This window comes from Patella vulgata, chromosome 1 (genome assembly GCF_932274485.2).
Source record: "Patella vulgata chromosome 1, xgPatVulg1.2, whole genome shotgun sequence".
Classification (NCBI taxonomy): Eukaryota; Metazoa; Mollusca; class Gastropoda; family Patellidae; genus Patella; species Patella vulgata.
The window spans coordinates 75,219,417-75,240,081 of NC_065879.2; the positions used below are offsets into that span (position 1 = coordinate 75,219,417).

Here is a 20,665-nt window from a genome sequence, read left to right on the forward strand (position 1 = left end):
GCAGATTGAATTAATAAACCTGGGCTTTCACTTCAACATTTTGCTAGACAGTCCAATTTTAACTTATTTGCCAAGTTTTTAACATATTGTTCATAAAAACTCTAAATTTAACTGTGTTTATGATGTTTTATGGTGAAGTTATTTGAAATTCTAATTTTACTGAAAATTTACTGAGAGGTTAACTTCTCCAGACAACTCAATTTCATTGCCAGTTAGTCAAGACTTGCAAATATGACTGAATAAGTATCCCTGGAAAAATGATTGCTCTCTTAGGGCACAAATACTGAAACAAAAAATCAAATACCATGATTTCATCAACTGTATTAATTCATTTACCTGGTAGATTTTCTTTAACAATCACCAAATAAAATACACCGGTCTTTGATAAAACTTTATCTATATATGGTAATAACCTATCAGTTACTTCACGACCTTCAACCCCACCTGCCCATGATGCCTCAATACCATGGCTACCAACCTAGAAACAAACAATAAAATGTAAAGAATTCTTTTAAATGATCACAAAGAATCTCAAATTCTCCACCACAAAAATAAAATTTGTCTTCTTCAATGAAAAATACTCAATATTTTCCAATATTAGTAATCTATTTTTAAAGGTTCTGACAAAAAGATACAGCCCAAACCCAGGTGTATCAAGTGTCTTTAAAGATTGGTACAGCTATATAGAGAAATATTTGATGTTTTAAAATACAGATGTTAATTTCAATTTTTTTAACATTTTGATGGATTCATCCCCATTATAAAGACCTGTTCGATTTGCAAGCAAGGTCTTGTCAGGGTCTCATAATTCCAACCATGACCGAATGACAAACTATTTATATTAAACTTTGTTTTTCTTGTATTCTCTACAGATGACTCCCATAATTCAGTGCACACCTCACCTAAAGCTCAGCTAATTAGATCATTTCATCGGCTAATATCTCTTATATCAAAAAGAATGTGGTCCATGGATGCAACATATTGTTTGTTTTTTTAAAAATCGTCCCCAATATTGTCTAGGCCTATAAAATAGTTTCTATGTTTTATAAACTGACTTTGTGCGAGAAGCATGGATTTTACATGCTAATTAATATGGTGGGAAGTTTTATGGTCAAAGCCAAGGAAATTAACAAGTTGTATTTGCTGAGTTTACCTCACTGGATGATGTGACTACATATGGAGGATTAAACAACAATACATCAACTTGATGTTCTAGTCTATCACTCAAACAGCTTACCTATAATGAAATCAGAACATAAAACTATTTAAAATTGATTGTGTTATAAAGAAGAGACATCAATGAGAAATGCTAAATATAGTTGTTGTGTGGGCAACCACATCCGCCAAAATATGTAATATTGTTATAAATTGCTACACATTTTTGGTTTGGTGCTTCGAACAAATACCTCTAGGTTGTTCATTCATTCTTCAATGGTGAATCCAAATAGAATGGGGTTTAACATCTTGTCAACCCAATACTCTGGTCATTTGGAAACTTAAATATATTGTGATAAATTGTTTTCTTCAGTTATGGGAGGAAAGGGTCTGTTATGGTAGACTTCAGGTTTTGTGTTACCCACTCACACAGAGACAGTAAGAAATGGGGTTTAGTATCCACTCAACACATTCTAAGACTAACATATGGTTCAATTTTCTTTCAAAAATTCAGTGGCGTGTAGGGGTCTGTAGTAGAGTCAGGAAACCGGAGATTAGACAGATGACCGTACTCCTTGTCACGTACAAGCTGGGAATCGGAACCACACCATTTAACTCAACGACAGATCGCATGATCTAATGTGCACGCATTTGACCATTCGACCACCCAATCCCCCAGACCTAGGCAGACAATGCTTACTGACTAATTAAAATAGTCTCACCTCAATTTGGACATAATAGTTCATTCAGTGAAATCTGTATCATGTGATATTAACAAAATCAAAACAAAAGATGGTTGTCCTGGATCTTTCTTGTTCTTGATTAAAGGGAGACAAAACTTATTTCTTACTGGGTTTTCATCACTTGACAAAGTTTACAAATGGTATCAACTGACCATGTTTATCAGATCAATAATAAATTGAAGGTGACCGCTCTAAAAGAGTTATGTAACCACTGTAAACTGTTTTGGTGTTCATTTCCAAACAGCTAAATATATTGAGTCACGGTAAACAGGTTATTTATTCACATTTTGAAATTCAATTTGAATGCTTAAAGGTGCATTATAATGTAAGAGTTAAAGCTTCACATTGCAGGTCCTTTTTCTGGCATTAAATGTTATATAAATTATGGATGGCCGAATGGTTAGCACGTGCGCGCTGCGCTGTATCATACGGTCTGTCATGGAGTCAACTGGCGGGGTTTCGATTCCCCAGTTGTACGTGACAAGGAGTAGGGTCGTCTGTCCAACCTCGTGGGTTTTCTCCGGGTCCTCCGGTTTCTTCGCACTGCTAAAGACACCTACGCACAAGCGAATTATTGAAATAAAATTGAACCATGTGTTAGTCCCGAAATTACCTAGTTTGTGTCGAGTGGACGTTAAACCCCATTTCTCTCTCTATATATATATATATATATAAATTATTATTTGCCTGACATGCCCATAATTAACTCTTTAGGTTATCAGATGGCTGAGATAGTAAACTGGATAGAAAACTTGTGCCATCTAATAATTTAACATTAAAATGGCTAATCAAGACTTTGTTTATTATAACAGCAATGGTACTTGACAATCAAGACTATTTGGCCTAACTTATCAAAACTTCACATATTTATAACTTTGCTCAGAATAAAGTAACTTGACTGAAATTTTCAATATATTCACTTTTAATTATCTATTTTTAAACTATTATAGCAAGAACGGCCAACTCTTTATCTAAATCTTATATAATGCATTGTTAAGGAAACTTTTCTTTCCAGTTGATCGTGTGAAAACTGCAACTTTTTCTTGAATACTCACTAAATCTGTCAATATAGGTTGTATTGAAATGTTGTTTTGTTGAGCTGTTTTCTGACATATATCTACAGCAGATGGATTGATGTCTGTAGCTCTGAAATACAAAGAGTTATAGAGATTTTGTGGTTTATTCATATTTAAACTTTAAGAAAATGTTAGGGGAGAGGGGATCGGGGGGGGGGGGGGAATTTTGCCCAAGGAGTGGTGATTCATCCTACTGAACTTCAATTTAGTTAAAACTTTGTTTATTAAAGATACATTATGGGAGATTTTAATAGAGAGTTGGCCATTCTTGCAATAACAGTTCAAAAAAAGATGATGAAAGAAGAATATATTGAAAATTTCAGTCAAATTACTTTATCACTATTGTAATTTTTGACTAGAAATGGGAGTCAACTATCTCTTCACCGTCTCCAAGAATGGCTGATCGTTTGATTGACAGGCGTTAACCCCACCTACATAATCTCGATTATCAAGTAACGTTTTCAATGGCTGTGGTTTGAGACGGGGTTGCAATTCAATTCGTATTATTTTTACTACAAATTAAAAATAAGACTTTTAATATATAGATAAGAAGCGAAAGTTTGAAAGGCATGGACCAAATCAATGAGGCATAATTATAGCCGACTTCTTGTTAGCCTGTGTGTACTCTTGTACTGTAACTGGTAGGCCTGCGTAACTCCCGAACAGTGATCCAATGGAGCTGCAATTCAACTTTATCAATTTCTATAATTTTTCTATAAACGCAAGTGACAAAAGAGCGTAGCCTATAATACCGACATCCAAACTCTCATTTTAACCACAACTAAACATAATATCAAGGCCGTATACATGTATATCGAACTTTCAATCAAATGGACTGACATGCGGTCTCGCTCAACAGCGGCCTCGCTTCGTACAATTAATCATTAAGCCTTGATCTAAAATTATTTCCGGGAGTATGACATCAACGTAACGGTCAATCTCCGATTACGACGCCATTTAAAAATTTAATCAATCAACAAAATCCTGTTTAAATCCAAGCCGAATCCAAGCCATCCGTGGGTCTACAGAGTTGATTTTGTGCTTGTTGTGTAAATAAAGATCTAATTTATAATTTCTATGACATCTGAAGCCTAAATAAAGACTTGCAATAATCAGATTTTGCTTTTGCATAATGTATGTTTAAGGCACCTTTAATAGAGAGAGAGAGAGAGAGAGAAATGGGGTTTAATGTCCACTCGACACAAACTAGATCATTTTGGGACTAACATATGGTTTAACTTTATTTCAATAATATGCCTGAGGTTGGACAGGCGACCCTACTCCTTGTCACGTACAACCGGGGATTCGAAACCACGCCAGTTGACTCAATGACAGGCTTTATGATACAGCGGCCATCCAACCCCCCCCCCCCCCGCACCTTTAATAACCACTGCCAGTAAATACACAGAACTCAAGACAACTAGATGCATTGTTCTAGTACACCTTGGTTTTTGGACTTTCCAAATGACTATGTAAACTTTTCAAGCGAAGGCCGGGTTTGAGAACTCCAGATGTTTTCCTCGTTTTCCATTGGAATTCAACATATGACATTCTAGTCAATAGTCCATTACCCTAAACGCTCAAGATAGATTGAAGGATTCTAAATTTAAACAAAATTACTTTTGTCCATCGGACCCCATCCCTTAGATTTTTTTTAAAAAATGAAAAAGGGTTTAACTTTAAATTGACCCTTTGGCACCCAGTAACTATTAACTACCACAGTTACCTGAAGAAATTAGTAAAGTGATCTTTTCACATTGAGTTGTGTAGCTTATTTGAAAAAAAAATACACCCAAACCTACTGCTCCCTATATCGTCGCAAACTACCCGAGTCACATAATCATTAATACTTTACAGCTAATCACGTGAGTCGATGGTTTGAAGCACTAGAGTAAGCAGTATTTTAGCGGTTTAAATTGCTAAAAGGGTTAAGCGGTCAACTGAATTTCTGCAACAATACACACAGTTTACATCTTTGAAAACTTACATGAATAAAGCTTTAGTTTGAAGAATCTGAGCGAGAAATGTTAAACATAAACCAGTTCCACATCCAACTTCTAGACATACAGATGGCCTGCAAGACAATTTACAAAAAGCTCAGGAGAACTTCATCACACACAAAAAGAAGACAAACCCACAGACAAGACACATTACACAGACAATACATGGACAGTGTAAGTATGAATAGGGTTTAATGTCATATTGTTCTGTTCAGACTCAGCTAATAAAGATGTGCATATGCTATAAAGGAAATTTTGCCCAGACAGCGGCACTATGGCCTACTATCATATCGAATTCCAACTGCCAAGGGATCTTTTACGCGAACTCCAATGTGTACATGGAACCTCATTTTTTCGTCCCATCTGAATGACTGTACGTTACCCCTTGCCTGGCCCTCTGTCCTGCATCCCTGTAGAAATTATATTGAAACATGTAGAAGAAAATCAATGTTATTTTTATATTTCATACTATAATATATATTATATATATAACCAGCATAGGTAATTAAGGGGAATGGTGTGTTCGAAAATGATTAACACATGCGCGTTGTATCATAAGGTCTGTCATTGAGTCAAGTGGCAAGGTTTTGATTCCTAGCTTGCATGTGACAAGGAGTAGGGTCGCCTTGTCCAACCTTGTGAGTTTTCTCTGGGTCCTCCGGTTTCCTCCCACTGCTAAAGACCCCTACACACAAGCAGATTATTGAAATAAAATTGAACCATTATCTTAGTCCCAAAATGATTTAGTGTGTGTCGAGTGGATGTTAAACCCCATTTCTCCCTCTCTCTGTCTCTGTATCTCTCTCATGTCATTACAGATGCTTTTGTTTTGCCAGGAAGATGTCATATTTAATGTATTTGCTAGAATTCTTACCTCAGTTGGTTGAGAAACTTGACATCTTTTTCTAGAGCGTCTATTAATAGAAATGAATCTTCTGCTGGTTCATAAATTTTCAAGTAATCTGTTGAGGTTAGGTGACTAATGTCTGGTGTAGGAAGATGACCCGAATCTGTCATACCTACACTAGATCTGTAAAAATGTATAAAAATACAAAATCAGATCACATATCTGTAAAAATATGAATTCTGGAATGCTGACATTATCTAGGAGGAAAGATGGATTTAATAAACGGCATCTCCAAAAATTATTTTTGGTTCTGCATGCCATTTTTTGGGTGGGGGTGGGTGGGTGGGTGAATTCAATTGGTTTATTGTACATAGTGTGTAAGTGTACGTTTAGCATCCTGGTTGAGTAGCACCAACTGTATTTATTACTATGTCTTGACTGATCACTAGAGCCTATACATCATGACTAGCCTGGTTAAAACGATTAATTTTATCACAACTCTGTTTTCGCGACTGACATAAATTACTGGATTCAATGATACTTGATTGCAATTCCGTCAATTCAGAAATTTATATGTTTTTTAGCATTGCCATTAGCCTATCCTATTAGTTATATTTGTAATAATTGTTGGGCTTGTACGTTGACCCGGCTACTTTTGACTTCCACTGCTAACCCTAACCCTAATCCTAAGTAGCCGGATCAACGTACTGCGCCTGGCCTAGTAGGCTAGTAGTAGTTGGCCCTACGTTGACTAATTCAATTGTTTAGAAATTAGGCCTCCTGACGTGTAGTTTTCCTTTTAAATACTTCATTACATTGCCACAATCACCTATTTATCAACCGTAATAGCAGGGCATGCGTTTATAAAGAAAGCTGTCAGTCATTTTAAATGACTACTACCACAATAAGATCGTTTTATCTTTTACTAAAATGTTATTTTACTGGAGTTGAAATCAAAATGTAAACAAACCTGGGAGTTATCTGCCCTTGACGTGACAAGTCGATTTCCTCTTCCGGTTTATTAACAGAGATAAGAATAATGAAATTTTAGGTATTTAGTCGAATAAAAGCATTTAAATGAATAATTTAGTAAGTATTTAATAGTATTTTGTTTTATTTCATGATTTTATCTATAAAATAAAGTACTTGTCATGGAACTATGTCTTTTTGAACAAAGAGAAGCAAAGTTCAATTATCTCTGAACGGACTGAAAAAAAAAAAAAGAAAGTTAGGCCTATTTGACGCCGACAGCGACACAGTTAGTATACAATCCTTCTGCAAAAGTGTAAGGAGAGCCAACTTCAGGCAATGCACCTTCACCATTCTTTGCATGCAGTAAACCACTTGACCATTTTGTGTAACTATTAGGGCTATGAATGCAAAATTGATTTATTAATGGATTTATTTACAATAAATTTATAAACTATGAAAATTAATGTTAAAAGATTTGACAACAAATTTGGTTTCAGAATCTGACTTGGTTGGTCCCATACTATGTCAGTATGTGACTATGACTAAACATGCAGAGTAGATCTCTGCTGCAAGAGTGCAATGAATTTTAGCAGGTGACTTTTTTTTATGTATAAAAGCAATATTTGTATTCAGTTATCTGTACATACATGTAGGTATTGGGTTTGAGGAAATTCGCACATTTACAACCAGAGCATTTTGAAATAACACATAGTGTAAGCTTATCTTTATTTCAATAAATCACTTTCGCACAGGGATATTTACATGTACCTGCAGGGGCGGAAGTTAAGCACTCAGAGAAGACCTATCTAGGTCAGGCAGACAACCCTACTCCTTGTTCAGTACAAGCCTGTTGTCAAAATCAGGGTGCAACTGACTCAGTGACAGATTTTATGATGATCTAAAGCACACATTAGACCATTTGGCCATTCTCCCACTGTCACTGTAGACTGTTCACTTTCTCATTACAAGATGTCACTAAATTTTAGACAAACGACCCTTATGGGTATATCGTGTAGGTTCATTATGTTGGTTTTGGTAGCAAGGTTGTAAATCCTTTTGTTTGCAAATAGCAGACATGTCCATGTGAAATTTAAAATGTCAACAGCTTTACATTTTTGGGCTGTCAATCCAAAATGACATTAGTAGATACACATTTATCCAACATAATTGATGTATGATTATTGATTGATCTAATCTGATGTGTTATTTTGATTTAGAAATGTTACATGGTCAATCTGGTACTAATAAATTTTTATTTTGAAATATTAAGTTTAAATCAGTTTGTTTCTTAAAGGACAATATTCTTGTCAGTCATTATCACGTATGTGATAGAACTGGTTAAAGACGTTCCAAATATAATTTTAACACTTAGATCATTGCTACGATAGAGGCGTTATGATGATTTCAAAAGGAAAACAAGAGTAATCCTTCTATAAAACTGACTGAAGTGACAATTGATAACAGATACACATGGAATTTATGCTTACTAATAATTCCTTCGAAGACAAAATGTTGTTATATGAGACTGTGGGGATATATTTAACAATTCAAAAAGAATAATTGACTGTCACTAGATAAAATGAGAAAAATTTGAAAAAGTCTGTGCATTACCATGTTTTTATTAAGTGTAGAATGAATAAAAACAAGGGGATGAGAGAAGAAGCCTATTGATTTTCAGCGATTTCTGATAATTATGGCCCTTGATCACTTCAAAAAATCTTGTGGACTCTCTAGAGGCAAAGTTAAAATTTGATTGACTTTAAATTTATACACAGTGCTTAAAGCCATGAGACAAAGAGGCCTATTGATTTTCAGCGATTTCCGATAATTACTGCCAGAGTTATGGCCCTTTATCACTTTGAAAAATCTTGTGGATGCTCTAGAGGCTAAAGTTAAAATTTATACACAGTGTTTAAGGTCATAAGACGAAGAAGCATATTGATTTCCAGCGATTTCCGATAATTACTGCCAGAGTTATGGCCCTTGATCACTTCAAAAAATCTTATGGACGCTCTAGAGGCCATGGTTAATATCTTATAACATTAAATTTATACACAGTATTTGAGGTCATGAGACGAAGAATCTTATTGATTTACCACGATTTCCAATAATTACTGCCAAAGTTATGGCCCTTGATTACTTTGAAAAATCTTGTGATGCTCTAGAGTCTAAAGTTATCATCTGATTAATTTCAAATTGATACGCAGAGTTTAAGGTCTTGCGACAAACCAGTATATTGATTTTCAGTGAATTTTGATAGCTTGAACAGCTACATGTAAATCAATGATATTAAATGTATTATATACTAAACGTTAGCATGGGGCAGAACTTTATAGAAACCAAACAAATTCTAATGATTTTCTGATAATTACTTAATTATTTTAGTGTATTATAAATGTTTCATTACGGAAAAAAGTAAAAATATGCGATAACTAATGTTGCTCGGACAATTGAGCTGCTGTGGGCGTATGTTTTGTTGCCTGGCAACCTATCTTTTGAATTATCAGATATCCTCTCACAGCCTCACATAACAAATTTTGGTCTTTGAAGGAATTACTAGTTGGCAGAAATTTGCCTGTGTACCTGCTATCACTCATCACTTCAGTCAGTTATATAGAAGGATAACTTGTGTTTTCCTTTTGCGTTCGTCACTTCCGTTTTTTTAAATCTTCAAAACGCATCTATCGTAGCAATGGTCTCTGTCAGTGTTAAAATTATATTTGGAAGGTGTTTAATCAGTTCTATCAAATATGACAGACACCAATATTGTCCTTTAATTGTAGTTTCGTTCATGGCGAATCAGTCAACTGTTGAACACAAACACGTTAAATCTCAATCTTGACATTATCTTTGATTCCCTTAATTTAAACAATTTTATTGCAAATCAAAAGAGGTCTAGACTTACATGTATAAGGATTTAAACAACCAATCCAGAAAAAATTTCATAAATTATTTATCTTATTTTATATGTTCTTCAGGTATGGTTTCTTTGAAGGATTAATAGTTGAATTGAATTCAGATTTTCCAATATGGATAAACCTGTACCATCCCCATACCCCGATGACCTAGACAGAGGCGAGGAACAGAATCTATACAAAAAGCGGACTTATGATCCTAATGAATATCCAACAACACGGGAAAACCGTAGCTATGGAAATATTCCATATGAGGCCTCTGACTCTGCATATTATTCTACGACAGGTTATCCACCTTACCAACACTTCCCATCAAGTTACGGGGCTGATCCCCAACAGCGTGCAATGCTCGATCCAAACCCACCGGACATTAACCCACTTATGATAAGACCAACTCTTTCTCCATATAGACAACCGTACTATGATTATACTAACCCAGTCTATAATAGCTCTGAACAACCCAGTGAGGAATATGGTCTATCTGCTCAAGCCTACAGACATGGTCGTCCAGAAAACTATTATACAAAAGAAAGATATCCAATGGATCATGGAGTCCCTTCTACTGATAGGAACTATGGTGTAAGGGAAACAATTCTGAATACACCGTCGGGAAGTATGGACTTGCGGAATACTCATTTACCACCAAGCACTGTAGATTTTCACAACCAGTCATCTCCAAAATCTCAAACTGATGGAAATAGCTTTAGAGACATGCAGAGTGGTTATAATCAATCAACTGATAATCCGGGCTTTGCGTATGGCCAGCAAGAAATTATGCGGGGAGAAAGTCGAACTGAAATGGGGAGGGAGGACAGTCGAATGGAGATACCAAGGGAAGAAAAACGGACATCAAGATTTATCGATTCTGATGCGTTAGATTTGAGAAAAACGGACAACGTCGGTGAGTACGAAAATCCAGCTTTGTACGATTCACAAAGACCAAGAATTCATAAAATGACAGCAGAGCATTCAGAAGATTTACAAAATGTTCAATCTGAAAAAACACAAAATCAAGACCCTAAAAGCATGTCACCTATTTCTCTAAATCCAGAGACAGGAAAGGCTAGAAATTCCATGGCTACTAATCTAGGAATAGAAGAATTTCCAAGTATCCTACCCAAAACTGATTCGTTCATGAAAAGAGACAGTAGGTATGGTCAGCCTATGAAACGAGAATCAGATGCAAATTTAATAACAGCAGGGACTGTAAAAGGTACAATTGATAGAATGTCAGACAAACCACACAGTGAATCAAGTATTGGTGATGAGGCAGAAGAAAAAACAAAAGAAAAGGGGGATGAAAGCAGATCTAGTTCTGTTAATAAAGACGTTGAACAACCTACAGGAGCTACAAAACTGCCAGAAACAAAGCCAAATTCATCTTCTGAAGCGGACTTGAAAATGGATGAGAAAAATGAACAGACACTAAAAAAAACTGGTAGAGAAGAAACTGAAGAATTAGATACCACAGGGAGCAGTAGTTCAAAGGAGGGTAACTCTGATGAAAAAATGGATGATTCTGCAGACGAAACCAAAGACGGCGAAAATAGTGAAGATGAGGGATGCAAGAAAAATGATGGACATAATTTTATCTGCGGTTACTGCGAAGAAGTTTTTCTTGAGAAAAAATTGTTGATCAGCCATAAATGTCCATCTGTCCCTGATGACCTGGATGATGAAATTGATGAAAAAGATGACATGGAAATTCAAGATGGAGAAAGCAATGGTTCTAAGAGGAAGGAACATGATTTAAATGGTGGTTCTCCGAATAAAAAATCCAAAAGCACAGATAACTCTGAATCCGAAGATGAAGATGAATTGTCAGAAAAGGAGGATGATAGTTCGGATAACTCTGGTGAAGAACTTGAAAAAAATGAGGAAGAATCAGTTGAAGCAGAAAAAAAGGAAATTAAGAAGGAAACAAATACCACTAGCACAGATGTTCGAAGGTCAGCTCGTAAAAATAAAGCTAAGGCCAAGATGCGGGAATGGATAGAAGAGGAAGATGAAGAAGATCCATACATCTGTGGAGAATGTGGGCAAACTTTTGATAAAGAACATTTACTCCTCAAACACATGAAGCACCACAATAATTCCGATTACGAAGATTATGACGATAGCGAAGAATCTGCAGAAAAAGTTAGGACACGCACTTCATCCCGTATTTCCACTCGGCCAAAACGCAAAGCTGCAATGCGTAGAATAAGCTACGAAGAAAATGCCATTGCCAGAGAATCATTGAGACGTTCCAAACGATCACTCAGTGTCAAGTATGAGTCTAACGATGAGTGGACAGAAGATAAGAGTAGTCGCAAAAGTAAAACACCACCAAAACCACCAACTACTAAAATAAAACCAACAGGATGTCCAGTTTGTGGAGAAGTTTTCAGAGTTCAGGAGGAATTGAAAGATCACCTGTTAGGTCATTGTGAAGAAATGTATCCAGAAAAAAAACCTTTGCCTTGTCAGTACTGCGATAAGTTGTACACCGAAGAAAACTTTTTGGAAAAACATGAAGAGGTCCATATTTTAAACGGCGATATCAAAATAGAAAGAGTCGCTCCGGTGAAAAAATCAGCTAAAAAGGATAAATACATGTGCTCAGTTTGTTCAAAACTTTTCGACCTGAAGAGCCAGTTGAAGATTCACGAAAAAAGTCACAGGGAGAAGAAATATAAATGTCCTCATTGCGACGAAGAATTCAAAGTTAAATCAGATTATATGGCACATAAAAAAACTCATAAATTAAAGCATGAATATAAATGTGAATTTTGCGGAAAGGACTACGCGTTCAAAAGCGGACTGACCATTCATTTGAAAAGTCATTTAGAGAGACAGACATTTGATTGCATTACATGTAATCGCTCCTTCTTCAGCGCAGGTCATTTAGCCATTCATCAAAAAGGTCATAAACACGCAGGAACCAAAAAACACCGTTGTCAAGAGTGTGGTTACCAAGTTTACGATGAAGAAAAGTTGTTCCGTCATCTCGAATCCCACATCAATCAAGAACCTTATGTTTGTCCATTTTGCGGGAAGTTATTCATGAAGAAATCAACCTTTGTGAAACACAAGAAAAAGCACAGCGGCGAGAACATGTGCGATGTTTGTGGCAAGGCTTTCTCACATCGATCAGGATTAGATCGTCATTACACCATCCACTCGGGTGAAAAACCATACAAATGTGAATTCTGCGACAAATCTTTCTCGCAGCAAAGTAATTTGACAACCCACAGTCGACAACACAGCGGAGAAAAACCATTCATGTGCGATGTTTGTGCTCAATCATTCACCAATAAATGTTCGTTAGTACGTCACATGACTAAACATTCAGAAAATGAGGCACAGTTAGCAGGTGTTACCATGTTGAACAGAAACTGGGCATGGGAAATGGATACGAAACATGAATATTCAGCAAATTTAGATGTGAAACATGACTATGGGCCTTTGCCGCCATTGCCTGGTAAACATGATTTTGGGCCTTTGCCACCATTGCCTCCAAAGCATGATTATGGGGGGATATGATCAATTTATAAGATGATATTTTTCTGCAGAAATGTCAAATACATGTCAGTCATCACTTCCTGTTCGAATGATTTGTGATGTTTCTGATCAAGTTCATTTGGAAATGATTTGTGATGTCGCTCAAGTTCAAATATTGATCCTGAATTTTCATGAAAAACACCCAGAAGGTGTCAGTGTTGTAGAAGAAAATAAGAGTATTCCGGAATGTGGCTGGACCATTTTCAAACCAGTCACAGGTTAGGATTGGCAATTATACCTGAGAAGAGAGACTTTATTGCTGCTTTGTCAAATTTTTGGAATCTGTGTTGTGGTGGTAATTAGAAAGAAAAGAATAAGATAAGAATTTTAAGAAGAGGAGCTACAGTAGAGTTTTCAACTTTTACTAAAAGGGGATCGTTTCTTTAAATTCTGTCTATCCACTGGTTGTCTTTTTTTTTTATTGCATTATCATTCAATTCGTCATATGGACTTAAATTTATGTGAAGATGTGCTATTAATGAAATAGTTACCACAGAATAGATACAGTAATGATTCCAAGAGAATCATTCATGCTTATTTTTATCATACAATTGCTTCATGGTGTGTGTTTTTCACTATACAATAAATTTTCACGGAAAAAAATTGTGCTTTTGGGGTTGGAAGTGATCTTTTGTGAATGTTGGCCAATGTGTACATATAGTAAGTGCTTTAGATTCTATTGACTATACTATTATATGTTTTTACACTGTTCACAAGAGGCTGAATTAAAAAAAAAATTATAATAATGAACTTGGTTATTTTAAAAATACTGTCTTTTTATTGGCTGAAACAGATTTTGGACCAATCAAATGAAAGTACATGTATTCTTAAAATAATTTAGATTTAGTGAATAAAAGAAGGTTTCTGGCTTTTTATATACAATTTTAATATATTGTTCAATGTAATAAAACTTGAGTGTATTGTGTGTTTATAATATTATTATCAATTAATTAAATTAATGAAAGATGTTTTTATACCTGTTTGTTCTAGCTGTTAAGTTTTTGCGAGAAGAAATTTGTGCTGATTGTGTGATTTCTGAAATTGAGATAAATAACTCTATGATGTTAATCGGGGAGTAAATGAAGGCAGTAGAAGCTCTGATCCAATGTATACATTATTTCTCCTTCTGGGTTGGGTTGGGTTTTTTTTCACATCTCTAAATTTTTGTTTGAAAGAGTATTTATAGCATTAAAAGGACATATTTGTTGGCGATGACAGAATTACCCATTACAAAACATGTTAGAATTTGTCTGAAAAATTTAAATGACGAGCAGTCTTTAAGGATGATTCTGATAAATCTACATCAAATCATTTGATTCAAATGTTAATTATATTGCCATCAGTAAGAAGGTCTGATCTTAATTCAAATTACAGGACAATATTCTCAAATGATTTTTTAAAATTTTAGTGAGCTTGTTCATTGGGACGTATGGAAGAATTCAATTTAGGACTATTTTATGCGTTCCCATTGAAATTACTATTTAAAATAAACCAAATATATTATTATTTAATGATAAATATTTTCATGAAGTCCTTCAATCGAACATCATTTAGATACTGAATGTCATGAAAATGCCCCTAAATGAGAACTAAAAAGATGGTGATGGAGCTTCTTCTCCTTTCATTCTACTGCCTTGTATTATGAGTACATTATTCTTTTATTGTATAAATGTAATCTGATTGTTGATTTTTGTGTTTTTATGAGCATTGTCATATAATGGCCATTTAAGATATAACTAACATATTTATAAATGTTTATAGGGCCCTATTACTATGAATTGATTAGAGTTCATTGTTTCTAATAGTTGAATATGAGTTCATTATTACTAATAATTGAATATAAGTCCATTATTACTAATTAAAAATGAGAGTCCATTATTACTAATTAAATAAGAGTCCATTATTACTAATAATTGAATAAGAGTCCATTATTACTAATAATTGAATAAGAGTCCATTACTAATAACAATATTTTAGTCTATTTTTAAGGCTGAATTTAAAATAATTGAAAGGTCTGTTTTGAAGTGTGTGGACAAACTGGTGGATTTATTTACTTTGTATTCACGATCTGAAACTCTTAGATGGTTTTTCAAAAAAATACTAAAACAGGAAATTTATTGGCACCAGTGTTCTTATATATGCTGCATATATAAACAATACTGTTTGTAGCAAAAGCAATTATGGTCTGGGTAAGCTAGACATTAAATAAATCTTTAATTTTAACCTGAGTAATTAATATACAAGGAATGGAATAAATGCTGAATGAGATGAGCCAGGTCAGTGTATATTTCTCTTACACCCAGAAAATTACAGAATCATTTTGTTCGTCATTTACAGTTCCAAATGCAAACAGTTTGGCTATCTTGTCAGTTAAACTCAGTCCCAACCCAGATCTAGCTTTTGTCCACAGAAGAAACATTCTTGGTATTTTTGTCAATGATTTATGCATTTAAAACAACTTTTACCGATACATATAATATGTTGTGAAATCTGGGATTTCTCCTTTAAACAACCATACTATACTCTTCAAAAAAAAAGTAGGGGATATTGAAATGCAAATACCTATGCAGGTTGTGATATGATAAATAGTCATTGACACTTGACATGCTTTGAGAGTATGTTCACAGATGAAGAACATATCGCCCCAACAGAACCACTGAGCTGCACATGCGAAACGCAATAGCGCCATACACGTGGGTTCATTGTCAAATTTGACACTTCAAGGAAGGGTTGATGAAAACTGCTGCTTGCTGGTTTATCCTATCCATGTTTGCTTTCCTATCGGTTCTTGCATAAGATTTACTGTTTAGCGTATCTTTGCTTTAGTGTATTACGTTTAATTTGATCCGGAGACCTGTTCGTCGACGTCAACTGACAACCGACAACACTGCAAGAATTGGCCGTGGCACTGCAAGAGGAGTGGGTCAGATTGCCCGAAATCGTGATTGGACTGTTGATTTTAAGCATGCCATGACGAATTGCTGAATGTCTGAGGATTGGTGGAACAATTACCCATTATTGAGACAAAAATCAAAGACGTCCATTTTCACTTTTGACAGTGTATCTCTTTGTGAGTGAAATGAGGCCGTCAGATAAGCCGCCCATATGAACTGTTTATGTTCATGTGTAGGCAATTGGCCTATTATTAACATACACTGGTTACCTCTAATAAAAACAGCAGTGCATTTCCCCTACTTTTTTTGAAGAGTATATAATGAAACCAATCCTGAAATTACTGAAATCTGATTAATTGTTTAAGTTTGATTTAATTTTTTTATAAGTTAAGTTTATAATATTGTGTTTGTTATTAATTATATCATAATCTTGTTTTAATGTTGTTAAACTGCTTTTATATTTGCATTTTTGTAGTAGATTTGGGCAATAGCAGCTTTTTTTATTCCTGTACTAGAAGTACTGTCACATCATTTGTTAATATTAGAGTACATTTGATAAAGATTTTTCATGCATTCAATACAAATCAGCATCTATATATTATATGATATATTTTTGTTGTGGATTCAAGTTATTGCTTTGCTTTTATTGTTCTTCTACTCTAATGACACAATTTGATTTGACTTTCAAAAATTCACAGCTTCATCAAATGTTATATAACACCTGGGTCTTATCCATAAAAACTTGTGTATTGTCTTTTCATTGACTGAGAATTCAATTATGTTTCTTTTTAATTTTGATGTTCTGTTACATTGATATTTGACATATTGATCAATCAAGTCACTCGTATTGGTATGCAGGGCTGCACTGTATAATCATTTTAAAAACCAAATATATAAGCAATGGGTTTACAGTTGGAGTATGATTGGCTGACACTATTAGAATTTTTCCCAATATGGCTGTACTAATAGGTTAGGTTAAAATTAAGTGTAGTTTTAAAAAATTAAAAAACAAAACTAAATTGTCACAATTTTAATAACAATGCCAAAATACAAATCTCCAGTAAAAAATAATTGGTATATCAAAATGGGCTATGTCCTAAAAGAAATTCTATTCTGCTAAAAAGAATTCTTAAAACTTTACTGTTAACCCTTGACTGTGGACTTTGCACTGTAGGTCTCATAAACCAAAGCGCAAAATCAGAGACTTAGAAGGTTAACACTTCTTAGGTTTTTTATAAACAGATCTTAACCATAAACTCTCCATGAAAGATAAATTCTATTAAATTATTCACTTAGGCTTTATTATAACATGTAGCTTATATATTAGACTGAAGGGTTTCACTATGTCTGCGATATCACCTCGGTGGAAGCGGACGTAAAATACAACTAACAACAACAACACTATAATTTGCAGCTGGAGCTATATTGACCAGCACCTTTTCTGAAATACACCTTAAATGCAAAGCAAAGAACCTTAAAATGAGGATTAACTGTAATTTCTTTTGTCAGTACAAAAGTATTATATTCCACACTGTCTATAAATCTAAATAAATACAATTAGAAGATGTTCTTATCTTTCATGATTTCATTGTGCATTTTTCACTTTTTATAATCATTGTACAGTTTTACCACAAGGCCAAACCAATTTGATTTTTGTTAACATTTGGAGAAGAACAGGGAAATGAATAATGTTTCTAAATTTTCAAGAAGTAGGAAGCACATTTTTCATAATTGATCTGAAAAACTAAAATTTAAATTGGTGTGGCATAAAGTTGTATAAGCATGGGATATTTTTCATAGCTATAAACTGGGTTATGACCCCCTTGATATTCTACACACATTTGTAAGGGAGCTGTTAGTTTGTTTAAATGCCATAAAATTAGGTATTTTAATAAATTTAGCCAGAAAACACAAATCAATGCAAAGTTTAATTTGTATTTTGTGTAAACAGTTAAAAACCCGTTTATATGATAAGGTTGTTATATTCTTTGAGAAAAATCTCTTAGGATCACTAAAATAAGTAAAAACTTGTAAATCTGGCAATGTTTTGAAATTAGTGAGCTCTTATTTTCACTGTGATTCCAAACAATTGCAATATGGTTGCGAGAATTTTAGAAACTATACATTTACATTGTGGTATTGAATATACAGATAAACTTATATAAATTTTTGTATTACCAGTTTTAATGGGGGTGTATATTGCTGTCGTCTGCATCTGTGTTCCGGTCAATACAGAGTTCTTATCCAAATAAAAGTGTTCATTCTGTTGCGATAAAACAAGAAATTAACAACTCATTAATTTCATTAAAGTACAAGCTAGATAATAAAATTTTAAAACTTAATTTTAAACCACAAACTTGTTGCCTCTTTATTTATAAGTTTCAAGTTTTCAGTAGCATGGTGTTCATTATGTCATGAAATCCAAAATATTTCTTCAATGTTTGTAGTAATATTTGGATAAATTTGCTACTGCAATAACTCTGCTTCTGATTTAGGTAGAATGCTCAAACTTGGTGTAGATGTGCTTTAGGTACCGGTAAATGTATGACAGAGTTTGAAGATGAGAAGTTTCTTCCCAGGTTAAGCAGAGTACTATACAATTTGATTGAAATGTGATAACCCTGATTCTGATTTATGAAATGAGAGTGTATAGTTTCATAACATCATGACCTAAACTAAGTTCAATAATGAGCATTTTCTGCTTAGACTAAATACAGTGTTAAGCAATTTGATTGCTAGATTTTTTGTAAAAAGATAAATATTTATTTTGGGATAGTGGCGAGGGATTTCAAACTCACTGTTGGCTTGTTTTTTTTAATTTTCAAATCTTTAAAATTTTGAGCCAACAATATGAGAAAAGCAAGCAAATTTTCTTTTGTTGGCCAAAACAAAATTAAAATTCTAACTAAAATTTAAATTAATGTACACTTACATTTGTATTTCTGCTTCATTACATTAAGAGTCTTGTGTTTATATTATTTGTTTATATGGTGTTTTATGTTAAGAGTTACCCTATAGTATATAAACAATTTAACTAATATATAAAAGTGTATAAACATCAATTAATAGAATTAATTAAATTATTGATCATAATTCTGTTTTGCTTTTTTAGTACCCTACAAATAAAATTTGTAATAATAATGAATTTTAATGTAAATAACTCTTTGTTTAGGGCAAAAAGTTATCCAAAATTATTATGATAGTAACTGAACCTCGTACACATACTAATTTATTGTCCTTGATGTCAATTCTGTTTAAGTGGACATTAAATGCCGTAACCAATAACAATTTTTATTCGTTATAAATTAGGGGTTCTCAACACAAAAAAGCACAAAAATTTTAACAATATATATGAATTCAAACAAGATGTGGTACCAGGTGTTCCAGAAATAGTAAACATACCTTACTTTTGCACAAATTGGTGTCCTTAAACGGTTGTTATTAAATAACATTAAACTGAATTATGATCTTATTTATATAAGTAAAATGAGTTATTATATAATTGTTTCATCAAAATTAGCATAATACTAAAACTATATTACTCTATATATTTAATTTGTTGTTGATTTAAAATGATTTATATATGTATTGAAACTGAAATAAATATATGTATTCATAATATATTGTTTATCCTTAAAGTAGGCCTACCCTAGTTTAAGATCCCTGGAGAGTTGGAGCCATTATCAGGACAAAATGTCCTTCATAGCAAGAGAGAGAGAAATGGGCTTTAATGTCCACTCGACACAAACTAGGTTATTTTGGGACTAATATATAGTTCAATTTTATTTCAATAATTTGCTTGGGTATAAGGCTCTTAGGCAATGGGAGGACCTGGAAGAAAAACCCACGAGGTTGGACAGACGACCCTACTCCTTGTCACATATGCAACTTGACTCAATGACAGATCATGTAATTGCATGCGCACGTGTTAAACCACAAGACCACTACCACCACCACCACCACCAGTGATGTCACCTGTCCGTCTGCCCATCTACAATGGGGACAGAAAATGTTAACAGCAAGGCAAACATTTTCGAATATTTAAAGAGTTTTTATTTTTAAATGGAATGGAATTTGGCGAGTTCTAATCCATTATCAAACATAGCTTGCCATGTAAGGTTGTAAATCTGGAACTAATTTTTCAAAAATGCTCAAAATAGAGACCTTTGTTGCCTTAGCAATAGATATTCCTGATATGAATAAAATGGGTAAGAATTAAACTAGAGTTTAATCCTCAATTCTTTATTTCTTTAAGTAAGTCTACTAAAGATGGGTTCCCGCGTACAAACTGGGTGATTTAATGGTATATATGGACCAAAAACATATTCAAACTAATTAATTTGTCATAATTATGCTTCAAATCCTTCTCAAACATTGTAATTGCGAAGGAATGCCCTGCTATTAAAATTCGATCAAACCAGGTCATGTTTACATCACGTCTTGGGAGTCATGGGAGAATTCATTGCATACATAAGACGATGTTGTCTTTAATCGCTTACTTTTTATTACAAATCCTAATT

At 34.0% G+C, this 20,665-nt stretch overlaps 2 protein-coding genes across 2 annotated transcripts; one reads left to right on the forward strand and one right to left on the reverse strand.

The window, feature by feature from the left end:
• Window positions 1-328: 328 nt before the first annotated feature.
• LOC126808736 (methyltransferase N6AMT1) lies at window positions 329-6,787 on the reverse strand. The gene is made up of 6 exons (XM_056103547.1): window positions 6,651-6,787; window positions 5,849-6,004; window positions 4,962-5,048; window positions 2,954-3,044; window positions 1,154-1,237; window positions 329-478 (listed from the first exon to the last, which is right to left on the reverse strand). Exons 2-6 carry the CDS (start codon window positions 5,989-5,991, stop codon window positions 329-331), a joined length of 555 nt encoding a protein of 184 aa, XP_055959522.1. The 5' UTR covers window positions 5,992-6,004; window positions 6,651-6,787.
• Window positions 6,788-6,820: 33 nt separating this feature from the next.
• LOC126808693 (uncharacterized) lies at window positions 6,821-19,764 on the forward strand. Its single transcript, XM_050533610.2, has 2 exons — window positions 6,821-6,910; window positions 9,772-19,764. Exon 2 carries the CDS (start codon window positions 9,823-9,825, stop codon window positions 13,231-13,233), a length of 3,411 nt encoding a protein of 1,136 aa, XP_050389567.2. The 5' UTR covers window positions 6,821-6,910; window positions 9,772-9,822; the 3' UTR covers window positions 13,234-19,764.
• Window positions 19,765-20,665: the final 901 nt, after the last annotated feature.

Coding starts and splice junctions, on each gene's coding strand:
- LOC126808736 (XM_056103547.1), bottom strand. CDS start 5,991: ATGACAGATTCGGGTCATCTTCCTACACCAGACATTAGTCACCTAACC. Junction 3,045..4,961: donor CAAACTAAAGCTTTATTCAT/GTAAGTTTTCAA, acceptor TTTGTATTTCAG/AGCTACAGACATCAATCCAT. Junction 1,238..2,953: donor AACCTATATTGACAGATTTA/GTGAGTATTCAA, acceptor ATTTCATTATAG/GTAAGCTGTTTGAGTGATAG.
- LOC126808693 (XM_050533610.2), top strand. CDS start 9,823: ATGGATAAACCTGTACCATCCCCATACCCCGATGACCTAGACAGAGGC.